General features: G+C 43.0%; 1 protein-coding gene and 1 long non-coding RNA gene across 3 annotated transcripts in view; one reads left to right on the top strand and one right to left on the bottom strand.

Annotated features, from left to right (window-relative positions):
* The window catches only part of LOC118148317 (uncharacterized), a 126,734-nt gene extending 113,954 nt beyond the window's left edge, over positions 1–12,780 (top strand). Inside the window, exon 2 of the long non-coding RNA XR_004735084.3 lies at positions 9,038–12,780. This is a non-coding gene — a long non-coding RNA (uncharacterized LOC118148317). The remainder of the gene's footprint in view (positions 1–9,037) is intronic.
* The window catches only part of FER1L6 (fer-1 like family member 6), a 216,921-nt gene that overhangs the window by 56,665 nt on the left and 138,975 nt on the right, over positions 1–21,281 (bottom strand). For both annotated transcript variants that reach the window (XM_035276507.3, XM_054246765.2), the window contains 9 exons: positions 20,789–20,923; positions 17,444–17,593; positions 9,534–9,644; positions 9,122–9,283; positions 7,787–7,967; positions 5,248–5,474; positions 3,419–3,541; positions 2,171–2,210; positions 816–931 (listed from right to left, as the gene is read on the bottom strand). In XM_035276507.3, the coding sequence (XP_035132398.3) occupies positions 816–931; positions 2,171–2,210; positions 3,419–3,541; positions 5,248–5,474; positions 7,787–7,967; positions 9,122–9,283; positions 9,534–9,644; positions 17,444–17,593; positions 20,789–20,923 (1,245 nt within the window). The remainder of the gene's footprint in view (positions 1–815; positions 932–2,170; positions 2,211–3,418; positions 3,542–5,247; positions 5,475–7,786; positions 7,968–9,121; positions 9,284–9,533; positions 9,645–17,443; positions 17,594–20,788; positions 20,924–21,281) is intronic.

The following is a 21,281-nucleotide window of genomic DNA, read 5'->3' on the forward strand; positions in this document are numbered from 1 at the left end:
TGCAAGTACAAATACAACAAAACTTTTAGAGCTAATTGATGCTATTGGTTGTTAGATGTAGACTATAATACTTGGAGGAGATTCAAATCAATAATGTTCATTAAATATCCAATTCTTAGCACATATAAAGTAATGGAATATTTGTTTTTATTGTAATGCATATACACATGAATTTTCCAGGTGGAAAATAATGTGTGTGTATATATATATATATATATATATATATATACACACACACACACACACACACACACACACACACACGCTTTGGAAATGCAAAATTGAGTTGAGTTTTAGGTTTGGTAGTAGAATAAATTACTTGTTCAACTTTCCTGTATAAATTGCTTACCCAAATTGGTGACCTAGATATGTAATTTTCACACTTCAAATTTTCATAGCCATTAGTATACCTCTAGCTAATCCCTTGTGACTAATGTTAAGATTGGCCTGATGGAACTGACTTTAGTTGGAGTTAAATCTCCTGCTCCCTTGAGTGTGTACACATCTGCATGATGATGTCAAGCACCTAGAGGTGAGTGAAGGGGACTCAAATGCTGTAGATTACTTTGTCAGGTCCACAATAAACAATTTAAGTTGTGCCCCTTCTCAATATGACGGTATAGAAAATGGAAAATGAATAAGCTCTCGTCTTCGTTTAAATGCACATCAAAGTTTACTTCTCTACATCAGCAATAATAAAGACAAAGTCAGTCAGTCAGACAAAGGCATGACTAGGGTTCACTAAAGCACTAACAGAACCTCATTGCTGAGCATCCCTTCCCACCCATGGCAGAGATGCCTGTGTCCCCACACACCTGCAAGGTGGCCAGATTGGGGATTCCATCATCTTTGAGTTTCGTCTTGAGCATTTTGTCTTTCTTCTTCTTTGGGCCATCTTCTATATCTACCACTACCTCATCTGGCTTTGCTTCTGTGGATATTCAGCAGAAATTAGATTTCTCCTGGTAATTGAGATGAGAAGGAACAAAGCCCAGCTTCTCCTTTCCTTTTGCTCTGGCATGTCCTATGCTGTGACCCCTCTTTTTAAAAAGAATTAGTAACATGTGACCCTTCTTTTTAAAAAGAAATAGTAACTTTTGCTGTAGGATTGTTACATACAGTCTGTACAGTGTATGACTGCAGCGTATCACATGCACATATAAGTGCAATGTCAGTGGATCCCCTAGGGCTGGGCAACATGCTGGCCTGTTACAGCACATGTAAGAACTCATTAAACTAGGCACAGAGAGAATAGGTAATTTGCCCATTCACCCAACTAGCAAAGAACAGACTTGGGACTTGGACTGATTCCAAAGCTTTTTGGATTCCATCTCAGATCTGTTAAGGGACTTGAGATTCATCTAGTTCAACATGAGGCTCAAATATCTTAAGGGTCTTGTGCAAAGTTGTTAGTGGGAGTACTCAGCAATTTTTTAGCAGCAGGCTTTTCAGGGGAGAACCCATTGGATATGGACTCTAGTTCTGTTATTTTCTAGCTGTGTAATGTTGGACGAATTACTTGACCTCTTTGTACCTCTGTTTCATTATTTGTAAGATGAAGATACTATTTCCTGTGATGTGGGGTTGGTCTTAGAATTACATGCGCTAATTAGAAGTGGTCTGAGGAACTGAGCCTGGCTCTGGTTTTCCACTTCTATCAACGTCAAATGAAACAACACTGGCTGCTTATATTTAGGCTGATAACTTCTGTTGGCTTAAACTGAGTTTGTGGTAATTTGAAACCTGAGGCCTCTCTTTTGAGCTTCTGCCAAACAAGATCTATCAATCCTGTAAACTGAGTTTTGGAACCTAAATCCAGGTCTTCACACTCACCTCTAATCAAGTTTACCATGTTGATTTTGGCCGTCCATCCCAGATTACTGCAATTTTTATTCTAAGGTTTTTACATTAAGACTGTCAACATAGGGACTTGAGCCAAAGGGTCCATTCCAGCCCTGAACTTGATTCAGAAGAACTGAGATCTGGTTCCAGCCCAGCACCAAGAGCTACATGACCACATTTTAAAGTGCTGTCCTCTTCCTGAGATTGTTTCTAAACTTGGGAAAGGAGGGAGTTGAGCTCTAATACACCTCCCATGGTTTCCATTTTGTAATTTTCTCCTAACAATGGCCCTATTATATGGACAAATGTCCCCAGAAAAGCTGCTTACCCATATTGCCTTTTTTCTTCTTGGGATTGCTGTCCTTTGCCTTTGAAAAAGGAAGAGACACGATTATTGATCCTGCGATACTCAATCTATTAATTCTGACTAACAATTCTAATGATCTCAGCCCTCTGCATTTCCAGAGACACCATTTTAAAAGTATTTAGTCTCTAAGCAGTCCCCAAAAATGAAGTCTCACTGTAAAGATCTGGGGGCTAATGCCTGTCCTAGAAAAGAGGTATCCACACATCTAAGAAAAGCGTGATCGAGATGTAGACATCTTTATCTCCTGTATGCAGTACCCTCTCAGCCACAAGGCAAGCAAACTCTCTCCCTAGTATTTTTCCACCTCCCTGGAGCATTGCCCTGGTTTGCACTATGAGCTGTGTCTGTTGGCATGTCTGGTCCTTGGAATGGTATCACAGATTGGGTAGGTTAGCAGATAAAGGAAAAGGGGCCAAGTTCTCACAGGAAATGATAGTGTCCATCGCAGCAAAAGGAGGGAGGTTGGAGGCAGGGGCTAACATGTGCTCTTTTAGTATATATCAATATTTGAGAAATAGTCCTAGATGCAACCATAGCCTTTCCAAATGACAGAATTAGAAGAGTATTCAATTAAATATGATAACATCGGACTAATTTTTCTTCCCTTTTGTACTTAAGGATGAGAAATCTTATTGCATCCAGTTGCTGAGCTTTTGCCTCACTCTCCAGGCATATTCCCCACTGGCTCTCCAGCTTTATAACTAGATTTGTCTCGTTCCATGGACATGAGGCCATGCTCTTGCTACACAAACATACTTATAATAACATTTGCTAAGGCCAAGGCCTCTGCCTTTGATAATTTCCCATGTGAACTCATAATCCTGCCAGAGACTTGGGGCCCTTAGACCGGGGTATCTCCTAAGGCCCTAATCGTTGATGGCTACCTGTCCAGAGACCCCATTTCTCCCTGCTGGACCCCCCCGAGTCTGGAGGCAGATCCTCCAGATGCCATGCTGGAGTCAACATTCTTCCAGTATTTACAGCAGAGCTTGTGTCCTTGGGCCAGCTCCAGCTGAAAAGGGGGAATTTTGTAATTCAGGATTTCTGGTTCTTCCAGGCTTTTTACCCTTCTTCAGTAAACCAAACCACACCTGAGTAGGGCCTATGTATAGTGGCATTTAAAAGTAGGTTATGAAGGACTCAGGATCAGAGAAGGTACTGTGTTTTCTTATTGAGTCTCTTGACTACCACAGGTAGGGGAGACTCTACCTTCTGTGCTTTCTTCAGGGAGGCATAATACTTAGACCACCAGTCAATCACGTTTTCAGCAGATTCATCTGCTATGGTCCTCTTTTTCCTCTTTGTGGACCTCCGGGAAGATATCCTGGGATCCTGGCAAGGGATGAGGGATGGATTATTAGTTCAGCCCCATTTGGCTACATCCTGGTCAACTGGCTTGTGAGGAAGAAAACATATAGGTGTCCACTGGAAAACACACAGAGGTATCCACTGGTTTTGTGGTAGTAGCTCTCTGTATCACTTCCACAAAGGAAAGCTCAAGAATCTATTCATCCATTCCTTCATTTACTTAGCATTTATTAAGCATGTGTGAGATACTGTTTTTGACACTGAGGATGTGTAGATAATTAGACACAATCCCACATTGGGTAGCTTAGAGTACAGGAGCTGAGCATGCAACAAATAAGAACTAGACTATATGATGCAATGTGGCATAGCAGAAAGGGCATTAGCTTCAGACAGACCTGGGTTATAAATCAGTAAGCAATTAATATAAATGTTATAATTCTCAGTTTCCTCAACTAGGGACAATAATGCCCACCACTGTCGTGAGGATTAAGTGACATAATTTAGGCAATTCTTTGGTGTCATTTCTTATTTGAATGGGTACAAGTAAATGACATCTATCACATGAGTGATAGGGTGGCAGGAGAGGGAGTGACAGATGTGGCAGAAAGGAGGCATTTGTGGGAGAGGACAGGAGTCCTGCTGGAGCTATGGGTGCAGGGCTCATTATGCATTCATCTTCTATTCACTCACCAAGTCATCTTGAGTTCATACTGTGACCCAGGCACTCTATCAAGTGCAGGGGATACAGAGATGGTGAAAAATTATCTCTTCCCTGCGGAGGCTCACAGTTTTATGGCTCTGAGATGAACACTGAATCTGAGAATTCAACAGAAAGTCACAGGTGCAATGCTAGGAGAATGCAGCAGACCTGGTAAGGCATCAGAGAGGTCACTGACCATGGATGAGATGAGAACAACCTGTGCGAACTGACATGCATCTATCTCACTTTTCCATTGTTCTTTTTATTTCAGCCTTTGCCATCTGCTGGGCAGACTGTTCCTTAAGACATTTTTTTTGGAGGACAGACAGAGCCTCGCTCTGTTGCCCAGGCTGGAGTGCAGTGGCACGATCTTGGCTCACTGCAGCCTTCACCTCCCAGGTTCAAGTGATTCTCCTGCCTCAGCCTCTGGAACTGAGTGCCACCACACCTGGCTAATTTTTTGTATTTTTTTTTTTTTTTTTTTTTTAGTGAGTCAGCACACCTGGCCCCTTAAGACCTTCTTAAAATGGCCTTCTCTTTTAATTCAATTGATATACCAAGATTTTTCACTCAAATATATAATTTAGAAAGACTCTTCACTCAAATGTATAATTTAGAAAGATTAACTTGTTTTGTGGTTGTGTATTTGTCAATCCTACGTGATCCTGTACAAAGTATGCTCTAAATATTTGTGGAACACACTTGCATGAAGAAACCCATGGTCTTTCCAAGCTAATGAATTAAGAAGAGTTTCTGTTCAATTAACTATTACTGTCATATTTGACTAGCACTTTGATTTCATGCACATTAACTTTCTGATTCTACAACAGGGAATCAGGGAGGCATAATACTTAGACCAACAATGCTGTGAAGTGGGTATCAATATCCCCATTTTACAAAGGATGAACTGATACTCAGAAATGTGAAGCTGCTTGCCCATCATCACACCACAAGCAACTTCACATTGTCTGAAGCCTCCAATGAAAACTCCAATGAGCCTTGTAAATATGGAGAGGGATTTTAGTCTGACCTTAGGTTTTCCATCTTTTGGTGGTGCCTCAGCTACAGGTTTGTGATCAGGCTCCAGCATCGGGGATGAGTCAGGGATGTCAACCACGATGGCTGGCTGAACCTGGGCAGAGTCGGGCATCACTGTGGGAGGTGGCTCAACATTCACATAAATGTGATCTGTTGGGAGATCCTGGGAGGCGCTGGGGGCTCCAGTGGACTCAGTGGCTGTTAGCGAATCTGAAATCTCTATAATGAAAGCACATCAGGTCAGGGAACTAGGCTGCATCACAGGGTGGTCATTTCAGGGATTTAGTACTAGGAATTAGACAGACCTGGATTCAAATATGCCAGGTTCCTGATATTTTGGAACCTCATTTCCTTATTTATAAAATGACAGTAAAAATACCCATCTCATTGGGAAGATGAAATGAGACCACGACGTAAGGCATCTGACACATAGATCATCAATAAATGGTTGTATTTGTTACTGATCCCTAGAAGTAATTTTAATCAGTCATGGTAATTGGGATCATGAAAATCAAGGTTTAGGGTACAGATTCTGTGTCTGGGGAGATTGCCTCCTGCTGTGTGTCAATCTGGGGAGCCTTTAGAACTCCAGAGGGCCAGGAACCTCCCAACTGTAGGCAGAACTCCAGGCACATAAGTACATGTTCTTGACAGGGAGCAGGGGTATGTCCAGGGCTTCATGAGATTCTTAACTGGGCTGTTGATGCCATAGAAAGGTTGTGACACTGGCCTTCATTGCCAAAGGTCCTCATCTCACCGTTTTATGCTGTAGGAGTCAGTACTTAGGAACATTTCTCAATTGGGTACCCCCATGGCTGCTAGAGCCTCCAGAGTTTCTCTCTCCCCATTTGCTGACTTTTCAACAGAAAATTTAACCTAACAGACTTTTATGGGTATCTACTCTGCACTGGGCATAGAGACAAAGAAACCAGTGAGACAGACGAGAAATCTCAGAAACAGAGAGGGAATGTATGGCAACTTGGTTTATGAGAAAGACGGCAGTACAAATCATCAGGAAAATGAATGACAGGTCAGCAGACCCTTTGGGGGAAAATGGTGCACTATATGGAGAAAAATGCAGCTGAATCTCCACTTAAAATCATATATAAATGCAGATGATTCAAGATCTAAATGAGAAAGCTAAAACTACAAAGCTAATAGAAGAAAATATAAGATAATGTCTTCGTGACCAAGGGGTGAGAAAAGGTTCCTTAAACAAGAATAAAAAACAAACTATAAAGTTTAAAATGTGGAGTGATCCGATTATATAACAATTAAGGATTTCTGCTCATAGATAGGAATTATAGACAAAGTTAGTAGTTATCATACTAGGAAAAGATATGGACAATATCAACTATCTACATGATTTTAATATCTAGAAAATACAAAGAATCTGTGAATCAAAAAGAAAATTAAAGCACATAAAATACAGGCAAAAGACATGAGCCAGCATCACAGAAGGAAGATTAATATGGCAGTAAGGCATGAAGGATACGCAAACAGTAGCAAGCAGAAAAATTCAAGTTAAAATTAAAAATGAGATACTAATTTATATCCACAGAGTAGCAAAAAACTAAAACCAAAGCAAAACAAAGATCTGTAAAGTTGGCTAACAGGAGGTGCTGCTGAGGAGGAGAAAAATGGGGTTCCAAATGCAGTAATGGCAGTATAGGCTGATGTAGACTGGTGTAGATCAGTGAAGCTCTCTGGAATGCCCCTGGATCTAATTAATGAAAATATATGTGCGTATTTCTTGGGACCTAGCAGTCTCACCCCTGGGTGTACATTCAGACAAATTCCCACATAGCATCTTCCCTCAGGGAACACACACAGGGCTATTCATTGCAGCACTGATTGTGGAAGAGGGAGTTGAGGCGGCCAGTGGGTCTAATATGAGAGGAATGGCAAAGTCAAGTGTGGTAGATGCAGTGAGGAGCAGTAACAGGCTGATGTATACACAGCAATATGGATAGATCTTATAACCCAGAATTGAGTGAAAAGAACAGGAAACCAAATGAGAATCATAGCATCATTATTTAGGTAGATTAAATTGATTTAAATTTGACAAGGATAGTGGTGTAGGGCCTACAGTGGGGAGGAGACTGGGATTAGAGATAGGAATAAGGTATAGGAGGACAGTGGATAGAATAAGAAAGAATCTTTGAATAGACCAATGATGATTGTACAGCATGGAAATGAGACATGCAATGAACTCAACTCTGTGCACCTGAGACCCCAAATGGAACAAACTAAAACAGCATCAAGCAGAGTCAAGTGAAATGTCAGAGTGGAGGCAGGAAGGAGCTTAAATCACAGCCAAGGAAGGTGTCTTAGAGAAATTGACCTGAAATGAGTTAAAGTAAGAGCGTGGCAGCCAACAAAAGCAGAGGCTACTGCAGAAGCAAGCTCATCAGAAAGATCCACCCAACCACTTGGCTGTGGGTCATCATTTCAGCCAATCCCATAGCAGGCACTCTGTAGGCGCCATGATTTTATAGTTACAGCTACAAAATCTAGGAGCAGCTTCTCACCATCCCCAACTTGGGTTCCATCCACCTGTGAGATGAGGGCAAGGGGCTCTCTGGATTTACATAAAAACTGCTTCAAGTAGTTGATGGTGTAGGTTCCCACAAGTGTACTCCTCCCAAAAGCTCTCCAGTCTACCACGCAGATGCTCAGTGGTGGGTGCAGAAGCTCATTCTCAGGCAGTTCCTGCAGGGAGAGAATGGAATGAAGAGGGCACTGGGCCTGGCTGCTTGAGCCCTGTTGATCTTTCCGTGGGCAGAGCCAAAGCAAGCTGGGTATCCAGCCTCCCTTGTCCCCACCTTGCCACTCTGTCCCTCCTGGCAATCCTACAGCTTGCCAAAACCCTGGAGCAGTGTCTTCCCAAGCCAGGAAGTAATTCACACAGATAGGAAGTCTGCCTTAATAACAATTTGTCCCAGGTTTAAATGACAAAAATCTCTCACTTCTGCACTCTCTCTAACAGTAATTTTCAGACCTCTTATTTTATCATTATCTGACAGCAGAACTCTCATCTCCAATGACAGCTTCTTTAGGGCCATTATATAAAAGAGATGAAAGTCAAGCCATTTGGTACAGAGCTGAGAGTGAGGGGGCAGTGCCCTGGCCACTTGTTTTCCCTGGTGGCCCCTGAGACTCAATGCAGCCTGATACAAAAGGTTTGCGAGCACCATGCATAGTGTTCCATTGCGGGCTTTGCTAACTGGGGACATATGCCCAGTGGAGCAGGCTGGGCTGCATAAAGCAATTTTTTTCTTTGCGATTAGTTTCAAATCAAAGCACAAAAAATATGTTGAAATATTGAAATAAAAGCACCCCACAGATGTCGAAAAATCACTTTAGAAGCATAAATTCACATTTAAACTCTTGATATTCTAAGTACAAATATTTTTAAAAAATATATATAGCTATTTAAATAAATTTTGTAGGCCAGTGGTTCTCAGATTTTAACGTATATCAGAATCACCTGGAAACCTTGTTAAACCAAAGATGTCTGGCCCTCCCCACAACAGCGGGGGTTTCTGATTCAGAACAGCGGGGCCTAAGAATGAGCATTTCTAGCAAGTTCTCAGGTGATGCTGATGGTGATGGTGATAGATTGGGGACCACACCTTAGGAACCATGGCTCTGGGAAAAGTTCGTCAACCTGCTTTGATTGTTGTATGATCGACACTGGAAGCTTCAAAACAAAACAACAAAAGTCTATTTTAGCTCATGGTGAAATCCTGGCTTTACACTAAATTAATTCTTCCTTGCAGGCAGTGGACATCTGAAACTCTAAAACATCTCCTCATCTGTGGAGAAAAGCAATGAGCCAGGTCAGGAGAGTGAGAAACTCGCACCACTTCGAAAGCATCAGCCTGGACGCTGAAGTTTGGGTTGTTCTTGTAGCTCTGGATCACACAGGACTTCACCCCTCGTCCTCCACACTCGATGAGAACCTGGGGCCGATCCACCGAGAGGAGCTGCACCTTCTTCATTTCCCGAACTCCCCAGAAGAGAACCTAAGGAAATGACCAGCAGAGCTGTCACCACAGACCCACAGAGGAGCCCCACCCCTGCCCTGACTTTGGGTGACAAGTCAGACCTGTTCCCTAAGAACCACGTTATGTTCCTCCAGGAAAGAGCTGCACAGCTCCTTGAGGGCTCATTCATTTTCTCTAGGTCTCCTGCCCGTTCCATTCCACCTCTTCTGCAATTCAGGCAAGGCCCCTGCCCTTGAGAGAACAACTCAGCTCCTCCCCTGACCCGTACCTCCACTCGGTATTTGCTCAGCACTGGCCGAATGTTGGCAGGAACCGGGTAGATCTGGGTGATATCTGGTGGCTCAATGGGTGGGAGCCCCTGCAGCCCAGATGGTGGGACCTACCACACAAGGCAAGGGTGAGTTAGACGCCGGAGAGACACAAGGCAGGCAACAGCGCCACACAACCACCTCCTCAGTAACACCTTCACTGTTTTGTTAGCAAAAGCAATGTTTTCAGCTTAAAATACAAGGGCCATGCATTTTACCATTTCATTTGTTCATTGATAAACACATTCATTTACAAGGGTAACCAACGTTTAGCGAGCACTTAAGGTGTGCCGCAAGGCTAATAACACAGAGCTTTCAGTAAGCTCACAGTATAGAGGGAAAGAACAAATATGGACGATGGAGCTTCTCAACTTCATAAAACTACACAAGAACCACAGCAGGGTAGTGGAGAAGGAGCTTTCATCAGATTCCAAACATTTGAGTCTTAAAGATCCCCACCCGCTTCGGATGTGTCAAGATCTCCAGAAAAGCCATTATCCACTACTACAAAAAAATAAAAAGGATTTATGTTTGACCCAACAGAGACCACATCTTAATCAGTGAAGCAGAAAATAAAATGTTTTGAAGGCAGAACTCTAAGATGAAAACATGTCACTTCTTGTGCTCTTGGAGTTAATGAAACTTCAGGTCAATTTCAGCTTTGCTGAAATTTCACACGAAGGACTTACAGCGTGCTATTGAGAAAAGGGTATTTTTCACTGTGTAGGCCATCTCACACTGCCCTCAAAACCTGGTTCAACACATACATCTTTCAAGAATCTTTCCCCAAAGAAAAAGAAAAGTGAAAGAAGCTTTCCTGACCTGATCCCAGCTGCTTCTGCCATAAATGCCTTTTGAATGCAATATGTCCTCTTATACAGATTTTGTGCAGAAATTAGGGGACTGATTCCAGAAATCAGGCTCTGCTGTGTGACCCTGCACAAGTAACTTGCCCTCTCTGAACCTCAGATATTGAGCCAGATGACCCATCAAGCTCCTTGGGAATCAGATGTTCTATTAAACATTGCTTTAGAGCAGGTAGTTCTCTTTACTGGGGCTGTTTGTCTGCCTGAACAATTTACAGGGCCAAAAGGAAGTCTTTATTCCTTTCATTCTCCAAGCCCCTCTATATGCAGTGAATTCTTGATAAATGTTTATTGGTTGACTGACATATTAGGCCACATGCTCCGTATGCTAGAAAAAGCCTAATTGTGTATCAAAATCTGCAAAGTGCAAATATATTTTCTTTTTTCACAGACATATTCTAGTTGGCAACAGCAGATGTGGTTAAGCTAATTATAAGAATGCTCAAAAAAAGGAGAACAGGCACTGCAAGTGCAAAATAGACTCAAGGTAATGAAGCTGCAGGATGCACCTACCCAGATCAAGAACCTGGTAAATGATGAGGATGGCAATGCCCATTATTTCCTGGCAGTGAAGAGGTGAGCAATTTAGCCTGCAAGCATCACCTCACAGGGAAAGTTAATAGCCCCTCTGGCTTCAAATGGAAAATTACAAAACAGCTGTGATGGTGGCACAGGAGGGGCTGCCTCTGGATGTGCTTTTTAAAAAGCATCATATGTTTTATCCTGGGGCTGCTGAAGTGTCAGCCTGGGAAATGCCAAAGAAGTTTTGCTCCGTAAGTGCCTGAAAAATGCTGTGAAGAGCTCAACACAGCCCGGAAAGAATCCTGTAACATGGTGGCAATTGAATGACTTTTCCGCCAGCCAAGATTAAGCTTTTTCCAGTGAAATGTGTTGGTTGCTGGCCTATAAAACATATGATATGCAGTTACTCAGCACATAGGGCCAGGGAAAAATAAGCGATTGCTATGAGGGTGAAATAGTAAGAATTGGGGGTGAGCAGGATGGGTAGTTATCCACAGGGATATTAGAGAAGTCTCAAAGCCAGACTGCTCTAATATCCCCCTGGAAGTAAAATATCAGGACCTCAAAGTAGGTCCAGCTTCAGGGCCAGGACAAGGGTGAACAAGAGTGGCACATATGGTACAAAAGTTAAGGAGGCAGTCACTCTTGGGGTCTTGCATGACCCTGGTCACAGCCCTGCCCATCTGAAAAATCACGGATGCTCAGAAGCCTTTCTCCTTTCTCTCTCCCTCAGCCCATAATTTATACTTCTGCTGTGTCTCACCTTCAGTACAGTGGTTACTTGGGCTCCACCACTACTAGCTGCATGAACTTGGAAAAGTACACTCAATATCTCAGAGTCTCAATTCCGTCATTTGTAAAATGAAGACAATATCTAACTCATAAAGTTGTGAAGAGTTGCTGAGACAGCTTGTAAAGCACTTGACACACTTTCTGGCACATGGAGAGTTCCCTAGGAATAAGAGAGAACTGGAAATTTATAGACCCTTGCAAAGATTAAAGCTCAGCTTCAAGTCATCTTAATCCTTAACTGGATCTAGATGACCTGGGAGTGCTAGCTGTCCCACACTACCTCAGAAGTAAATTCAAATCCTCTGAAGGAAAATAGCAGCCTAGGCTCAAATTTTTCTACATATTTTTATGTAGAAGTGTCTAGCATGCAGTAAAATATGGCAGGCACAGAGATAAGACAATGTGATTAACAAGAGATATGAACCGAAGAAACAGACTCTTAAAGGATTCAGATAATGTGGTAATAAGATATGAGCTTCAAAGTAACAATGCTTAATCTGTTAAATAGGAAACCAGATAAAAATTCCAATAGATAAATGAAATCTAAAATAAAGAAGAAGAAATGGAAATTCTACGACTGAAGATATAGTCACTGGAAAGAAGAACTTAGTGAATAGGTTTTTAAAAAGAGACAGGGAAAATGAGCGGGAAGATAGGCCATATGATGGATAAAATAAAGCTCAGAGGGACAAAATGATAGACAATGCATAAAAGAACATGAGAGGCACAGTATATCTAATTAAAAGATCTAACACACGTTTAATTGGAGTCACAGAGGAGCAGCAAAGAGGAGAGGCAAAAAGAGGTGAGGCAAGGAGAGGAGAGAGAGGAGAGGAGAGAAAAGAGGAGGAACAGGATTGAACAGAAGCAATCTTTGAATAGATGAAGGCTGACAAATTTCCAAACCTAATTTAAAACATCAAGCCCTGCTTTTAAAAGTTCTATAAAACCCAACAAGATAAAAACAAAGAAAACTGCACTTTACTACAACATAGTAAAACTGCCAAAAACCAAAAATAAAGAAAAAGACCTTAAAATCAATCAGATAAGGGAAAAAATAAAGAGCACTTTTTAAGGAGCAACAATAAGAATGATAACCAACCTCTCAAAAAAGAAAGCACAGCCCAAACAATGGAATAATACCTTCAGCTTGTGGAAATAAAATTGTTTCCAACCCAGGCAAACAAAACAAAAAAACCTAAGAGGAAATTTAATGGCCCCAACATCAAAAAGTGAGATTATGGCAAAGCCAGAAACGTACCTGAATACCTTCACTTAGATGAAGTTGCAGCAGTCAGTGCAACCCAGGGAGGAAGGTGGACAGAAGCCAAATATGCTGACTTGCTGGCCAGCAGAAGAGTAAGTGTGAGCTCTGGGATAAAGCTGGTGATTGGAGGAGATGGTCTTCAGGGCTTGAGCAGGGCCTTTACTGGAAGTTTGCTGCTGTTGTTGTTGGAGACAGAGTCTTACTCTGTCACCCACACTGTTGTGCAGTGGCATGATCCCCACTCACTGCAACCTCTGCCTCCTGGGTTCAAGCGATTCTCCTGCCTCAGCCTCCCTAGTAGCTGTGATTACAGGCATGTACCACCACACCCAGTTAATTTTGTATTTTTAGTAAAGATAGGGTTTCACTATGTTAGCCAGGCTGGTCTTGAACTCCTAACCTCAGGTAATGCACCTGCCTTGGCCTCCCAAACTGCTGGAATTATAGGCATGAGTTACCATGCCCAACCTGGAAGTTCTTAATCATATGTAAGGATCAGCCAGCTTTCCCTCACTGACCCCTAACTACGCCTGTTTTAGGGTGGATGCCTTCTGCGAAGTCTTCACTAGTAGGTCAGTAAACTGTTAATAACACTTTACCTTTAAAACACGGAGAAAGATCACACAGAGATACTGTCTGAAGCTAATCAAATCATCTAACTCAGACTCCAATGAGAAGACTTAATGAGTGCCAAGCATCAGAGAAGAATATCTCATTTCTTTTTTTTTTTTTGAGACGGAGTTTAGCTCTTGTTACCCAGGCTGAAGTGCAATGGCGCGATCTCGGCTCACTGCAACCTCTGCCTCCTGAGTTCAGGTAATTCTCCTGTCTCAGCCTCCCGAGTAGCTGGGATTACAGGCACGCACCACCATGCCCTGATAATTTCTTATATTTTTAGTAGAGACGGTTTCACCATGTTGACCAGGAGGGTCTCGATCTCTTGACCTCATGATCCACCCGTCTCGGCCTCCCAAAGTGCTGGGATTACAGGCGTGAGCCACCATGCCCGGACAGAATATCTCATTTCTTAAGCCAACAGAACTTAGGTTAAATCTATGCCATATAGACAAAGATGATTAAAAATAAATGAAAAAATTAGAGAACACTCACATGATGATAAGAGAAAGATTCCTAGAAAGTTGAATGAAAGGGAAGAATGGATTCTAAGCAGGCAGTTAACACATAAATCCATGAAGGCTGCACACTGAACAATCAAAAGGGGTGCCATCACATAGACCAAATAGCAGCGGCCCCTTCTAGGGATGTGTCATGCGCTACCCCTGTAGGAAGCCTAAGGAGATATTTCAAGGAATTGGGAAGTGTTTGGGGTAAAATAATGGCTCCCCAAAGATGTTCATATCCTGATCCTCAGAACCTGTAAGTATGTTACCTTACATGGCAAAAAGAGATGTGGCAGGTGTGATTAAATTAAGGACCTTGGGATGAGGAGTTTATACTGGGTTTTCAGGGTGGGCCCTACGTAATCTTGAGGGTCCTCATGAGACGGCAGCAGGAGAGTCAGAGCAGGAGGAGATGTGATAATGGAAGTAGGTAGGAGGTTGAGGAGAGAAAGAAACCGAGAGAGACTGAGACTTGAAGAAGCTGTGTGGCTGGCTTAAAGGTAAAGGGAGGGCCGCCAGCCAAGGGATGCAGGCCATCCCCAGAAACCAGAAAAGACAGGGAAACAGATTCCCCTAGAGCCTCTGGAAGGAATGCAGCCTTGCTCATGCCCGGATGAGGGACCCTTTCAAACATCTGACCTGCAGAACTGTAAGATGGTAAACTGCGTTGTCTGAAGCCACCATGTCTGTGATTCGTTAGAACAGCAATAGTAAACTAACACAGGAAGCAAACCTTCGAAGAAAGGGAGGTGAACTTTCCAGAAGGAGGACATTCAAGCAGCAGAAGAGAGGAAAACTCTAATTGGAGAGAGGAAGTTCTGAAAACAAGAGAAACATTATAAAAGTAGAGGAAACGAGTGTTGTAAGTATAGAGAATGGAAAAGAAGGCCAAAGTGTGAATAACAGCAGATAATTCTGAGATCACAGAAAGGGTTATTGCTATGAAGGGCCTGGGAAATGGCCCAACAGTTGAAATCTGGCTCACACACAGAATTCCGTGAATGTTTGTTCTTTGAAAGAGTAAACAGATGCATTTTATTTTTTCCAAGACAGGGTCTTGCTCTGTCACCCAGGCTTGAGTTCAGTAGCATGATCTTAGCTCACTGCAGCCTCCACCACCACACACAGCGAATTTTTTATTTTTTGTAGAGATGAGGTCTTGCCACATTGCCCAGGCTGGTCTTAAACTCCTGGGCTCAAGCGATCCTCCTAACTCAGCCTCCTGAAGTCCTGGAACTACAGGTTTGAACCACCAGGCTCACACAAAATGTTTTACTGAGAGTCTACAATATGTGAAATATTGTTGGCTTTTCTGTGTGATGTGGAGATAAAGTTCACATGTCAAATCTCATCAGTTGATCCAAAAGACTACCTTTAAAATACATGCAGAGCCCACGTCTCTTCCTTTCCATGGCTACATTGATTCAAGATGCCTTTAGTAGATTCAAGAGTCTTCCAATGGGCCTTTCTGCTTCTCTCCTTACCCCTTCGAAATGTACTGGATCTAGCACCTTCGTGTTGCAACATAAGTCATCGTGCCAAGAGTCCTCTCTTGGCTTCCCATCTCTCCCAGAATAAAAGCCAAAGTCCTTACCAGACCCCATGTGATCTTTTCCCATTGGCCTCATCTCCCTTCCCCTTCCTGTCATTTGTCCACTCTAGCCACACTGGCCTCCCTGAGCATGCCAGGCACACGGAGGCTTCGGGTTCTGGTCTTTGCTTTTCCCTCTGCATCTAAAGGCTCTTTGCCCACTTAGCTGCATGGTCCAGTCCCTTTCCTTCTTCAGGTGTTGTCTTAAATACCACTTTCTCACTGGGGCTGCCCCATGTACCAAAAACGCTAACTCTGGCCCTGCTCCCAACATACACATGTCCACTTCACATCTCACCAGGGGTCCAGCTTTTCTCCTCACCAGCTGCCACACTGTAGCCTACTATGTAATTTGCATACTGTTGCTATACTTTATGTAGTGTTGTCTATTGTCTCCCTCTAACTAGACTTAGTCCTGTGAGAGCTGGGAGATCTGTTTGTTTTGTTCATTTAGGAAGATTCCTTAGGAATATACATGCCACATAGTGGATACTCAATACATATTTGAGTGCATGAATGAATGAGTGCCTTTCAAAAACTTACAGACAAGAAAAGACAGCTGACCTTACCATAGCCTGAATTCAACAGAAAAAAGGTATAGGCTGGAGGAAAGGACATTTAATTGAGGTGGGGCGGGGTAATTCCACTGAAAGGCATCTCTTGCTCTGAACTTTGATGAGCATTTTCCTAGAGCAGCAAATACAGTCGTAGAGGTTGGAGTGAGCAGAGTGAGGAGACATTTCAGAACGGGCTAGCAGCACCCCGAAAAGCAGAAGAGTAAATGTGTGTTGTGAGAGCAGGGAAATGACAGTAGCCTTGTATAAACAGGCAGCAGTGTGTAGAGAAACATGCTAAAATGCGAGGCTACAGAAGTAGTCTGAGGACAAATTTGGGGACAGCTTAATAGCCAGGCTACAGAAATGTGAATCTCCTAAGGCCCAGATTTTGTCTTCAGGGAATATTAACACTTACCAGGAAAAAATGTTTTGTGATCAAATATATTTGGGAAATATCAAGTTTTGAAAAAGAAGTTAAAAAAAGTTGTTTGTTGCGAGACTTCTCAGCTCCTTTACCATGGTAACTGGCATTTCAGATCCCCAGGAGGGATGTAATACAAAGCCTTTCTCAAGCTTTCTTGTCACTGTATTTGGAGGGAGTGATGTTCCAAAAACACCCAGATTTTGGGAAATGTTCCTGGGTAAGAAGTAAGAGCCACTCAAGATTTCTGGAGAGAAGAGTGGTAACACCAACTAGTGTCCTGGAAGGAAAATGGAGGGTGGAGTGAACAGGAAAAGCGAAGGAGGCCAGTAGCCCAGCAAGGAAGCCAATGCAACATTCAGATGAGAACTAAAGAACCCAAGGGAACAGAGGATGGGAACCATTCCAGGAACAATCTACGGAGCTGGCCTGGCTAGGGATAAAGACATGGTATAAAGAACTAAGGCTTACTGAATTTTCAAATTGGAGTGTCTGGGAGAACAATGGGGCCAAACCACAAGAATCTTTCATCCTGAGATTCTGACTTATAAGCTCAGGAAATAGGGGCATAGTCCAAGTCACCTGAATTCTTAAGTGCCCCTCTCAGATCCCCAGGACACACATTCAGATGTGGGACTGCAGTGAGGGATCGGTTACAGCTTCATTGTAGTGAGGTCACTTCCCTGCCCAGGTAGTCCTGATAGACATCTGGTGCCACATCTGGTTTACTCACCTGTAGCAATTCAAATACAGCAAGGAGATCCCCTCCAGAGAGGTTCCCACAAAAGATGGGGTGATAGCATAACCTGGGGGGCTCATAGTCCTGGTCAGCTAGCTTCACCACTGGAGCAGCCACTGTGGCACCCAAATATTCTGGCTTCCCCTAAAGCAGAAAAGAAATGAGTTTTTATTTCCTGATTGTTAATTACCTGGTTCTGATCCACATCAATGCAATTTTACAAATAACCTCCACAAAACCATCAGCATCCGCGTCTCACTCTCTTCTCCTGCCAAGCTCCTCCTGCTCATTTTCATAAGCCTGGGGGAGCAGTGGGATCCACTCACGTTCCTAAAAGGGTCATCCTGGCTGGGTGTGGTAGCTCACGCCTTTAATTCCAGCATGTTGAGAGGCTGAGGTGGGCAGATCACAAGGTCAAGAGATCGAGACCATCCTGGCCAACATGGCGAAACCTCATAGTCTCTACTAAAAATACAAAAATTAGCTGGGCATGGTGATGCACACCTGTAGTCCCAGCTACTTGGGAGGCTGAGGTAGGAGAATTGCTGAATCTGGGACACAAGGTTGCAGTGAACCGAGATGGTGCCACTGCACTCCAGCCCGGTGACAGAGCAAGATTTCTGTCACACATACCAAAAAAAAAGGTTAACCTAGGGTCTTTCTGGCCCAAAGCTATCTTAGGGGCTATCTCTCTTCTCATATATTGAGCTCAGTAGGAAATGATTAAAATAATTATCCAGGAAAGACTGGAAGGGGAAAAGGGAAAGTCAGGTGGCAATAAACATTCCAAAGGATCTCCAGGGCAGGGCAGCAATGTAGCCGGGAGCACGACCTCTGGAGCCAGGAAGCCTTCAGTTTGAGCTCTCACATCTGCCACTTTCTAGCTCTGTGCCCTTGGGCCAGCTGCTCAAACTCTGAGAGCCTCATGCCTAAAAAAGAGTTAAAAATAATACCTTTCCATAGCATCACAAGGACTAAAGGAATGCTGTATAGGCTTAGCATAGTGACTGGTATACAAGTGCCCAATACAGAGTAATGATGAAGATGATCAATACGTTTACAATACAGAGTAATGATGAAAATGATCAATACGTTTAAGTGATGGGTTTTCCTGCCCTGTTTTTCTTGGTAGTAAAAAGGATATTAAAATATGTGTCTAGAAGAACTATGTGATGGCTCTGCTGCCTGCCCATTCTGCAAGCCTGTGTGCACATTCCTTCAGAGGCATCATGGGGCAGCTGGTACAGTCATCCTGCTGTGCTATTTATTTCAAGAACTGCTAGAATGTAAGCTCCTTGTGGGCAGAGTTGCCTGTACTATTCGCTGTTGTGTCCCCTGGCACAGGGAGATACTCAATGCATGTTTGCTGAGTGAAAGCTGTTGGGTAAATGACCTCTGCCATCCAAGGCCAGTGCTCATGTTCTTTTTGGCTGAGGCTGGGTTTTAGCAGTCACACTACTTCATTGTCTCTGGACTCCTGAAGCAACATGTGCATCCCCAGCTGTAGAAGATAACTTGGTTGATGTGGAAACAGGGCTTTTGTTCAACCACACTTGAAAACAAAGCTGCCTGCTGGTGTCCACTAGTAGAGACAGACCTGTCCTGGGGATGGGTGGAGTTAGGGCAGCTGGATAGGAAATGAGTGATCTGCCTAACAATTTGTTCATTAACCCAGCTGGGAATGGTTAATTCAAAAGAGTAAACATAGCCCAAGCAACCAGTTTTCCGAATATAAACTCATCTCTTCCAGAACCAGCAGACTCTTATGAGGGCACAAGCCACTGGGAAATGAGGTAAGGTTCTAGACTGGAAGCATGGGTCCAGCAGATTCTGATTCCATTAATCTGAGCATCACCATATTTTGGGCCCTGTTTAGATGAAGTGCACAAGGATAAACTAAATTTTTTTGCATGTCTACATGTATTTCTCTGGGAGCAAAGTGTGTATTTTCATATTCCTTTCTCTCCCACATTTCTTTTTCCCTTTAGAGTCAATAATGTCACAGCTTAATTTCTCTGTAAAGGGCTCAGCTTAGGGTTGGGCCAGGAAAAGCTACTGCTGAATGGGGATCTGAAAGGGAAATAAAAAGCAGTGGGGAAGCAAAGGGAAATTTGTAACAGGAATGTTCAAAGACGCTCTACTGCCATTATTGTTTTCCACATAGAAAATAAACACTAACGATTGAAAGCATGTTGTTAGGAAAAAAACTGAAAAGGTAGTTATTTTGTGGTCTTCCCTACAGAACATCTGTACTACATGCTAAATAGTAGAAATCCTCTTCCATAAATATACACATCTAGCCCCAATTTATAGATAGGAGAATGGGGCCCAGAGAAAGGGAGTGCCTTGTAGGACTAGAATGTGCATGTATAGGAGAGAGACGGCTACACTAGCCTCCACCACCTGCACAGGCAAAAATGTGCACAGGGAACCTGGTTCAGCCTCCAACCAGCTGTGACTGTAAAGAAGGTATTTGAGCTTTCTGTGTCTGTTTCCTCCTCTAGGAAGCAAGATGGGAACTTCATGGTGTCCAAGGTTTCTGCTCTTCTGTGATGCTCACATCTTGATTCCCTTCTGACCTTGGCCCAAAGGCAGGGGCTGTCAGGAGTGCTGCAAGGAGGCGGGGAAGCTTTAGGAAGGCTTCCCAGAACAACTATTTTACTTAATAAATTCGTGCTTCTGCAACCTCGTTAGGAGGTAGAGACATTAAATAAAGAAACCCTTGCTTTTCATTGTAGACTTCCTAATTTAAGCAAAGAATATTTGTGTAAGTTTAAAAAATCCTCCAGTAAGCTTTGACTCTATCCAAGGTTTCAGCACACAAACATCTTTGGAGAACAAAAGGTTTGGTTCACATCATAAAAGGGATAGAGATTAATGTGTTGTATGGGGCTTAGAAGCAACAAGTAAGAGAAAAAGAAACACAGAAAGGCTAAGAGAATACCCATCGTTTCTTTTCAGCCAGGTGAGATCAGTAAAAACCTCCTCTTTCCAAAAGGCGTGGACGTTTTTATTAAACAGAACTTGGAATTAGCTGCAGATTGCTTTAAACAAGTATCATATTCCTGAAGAAGTGTGTAGACCAAAGTTCTGCAAACCAGATTCAATTTTAATTGCCATTTAAAGGGAAATCAGTGAAAAACTCTTTCAGTAAAGCAAATGATCATCACCAGTATTTTTGGTCTATGAACTGTTTTCAGAGGTCAGGTTTGTCTCTAAGTACATCTAGTGTTCTCACCACTCACAGTGTCAAGACTTTATTTACTTTAAAATCAAGTGAGTTAGTTCAACGTGGCATTTTTTATGAGGTGTGATCAACGCTGGCTGGGGGACACTCACCACGGCGTCACTGTCGTATAGCTCCACCACCACTAAGGGCGGGGACTCTGCCAGCTCCTTCACATCTCCATGTAGCACCAAGTCATTGAACAGCAGCATCTGGTTCCAGGTTGGAGAGAGGGTCTGGGAGATGATCTGGAAGGAAGGACAAAAAAAAGCAAAAGATCATTCAGTTGAGTTGTAGGAGCTCTAAGGTTCATTCATGAAATACTTGTACAGGGGAGAAAGAACACATCATCATTGTGATTGCTCATTCACTCAATATTTAAGTGACTACATAAACTGAGCAGGTACTATGTACTAAACAATGCTAGGGAATGCAATACTCCCTACCATGGAGGAGCTTACATTCTTAAGTTTCACGAGCAGAGCCCCTGCAATGTTTAACACCCTCTTTGCCTATACATTTTCAACTCAGTCCTCACAGTAGTTTCAATGACAACGCGAGCTACTTTTTTGAGCATTTCTGGTGTGCTGGACACTGAATTTCACA

Source organism: Callithrix jacchus, chromosome 16 (assembly GCF_049354715.1).
Source record: "Callithrix jacchus isolate 240 chromosome 16, calJac240_pri, whole genome shotgun sequence".
NCBI lineage: Eukaryota > Metazoa > Chordata > Mammalia > Primates > Cebidae > Callithrix > Callithrix jacchus.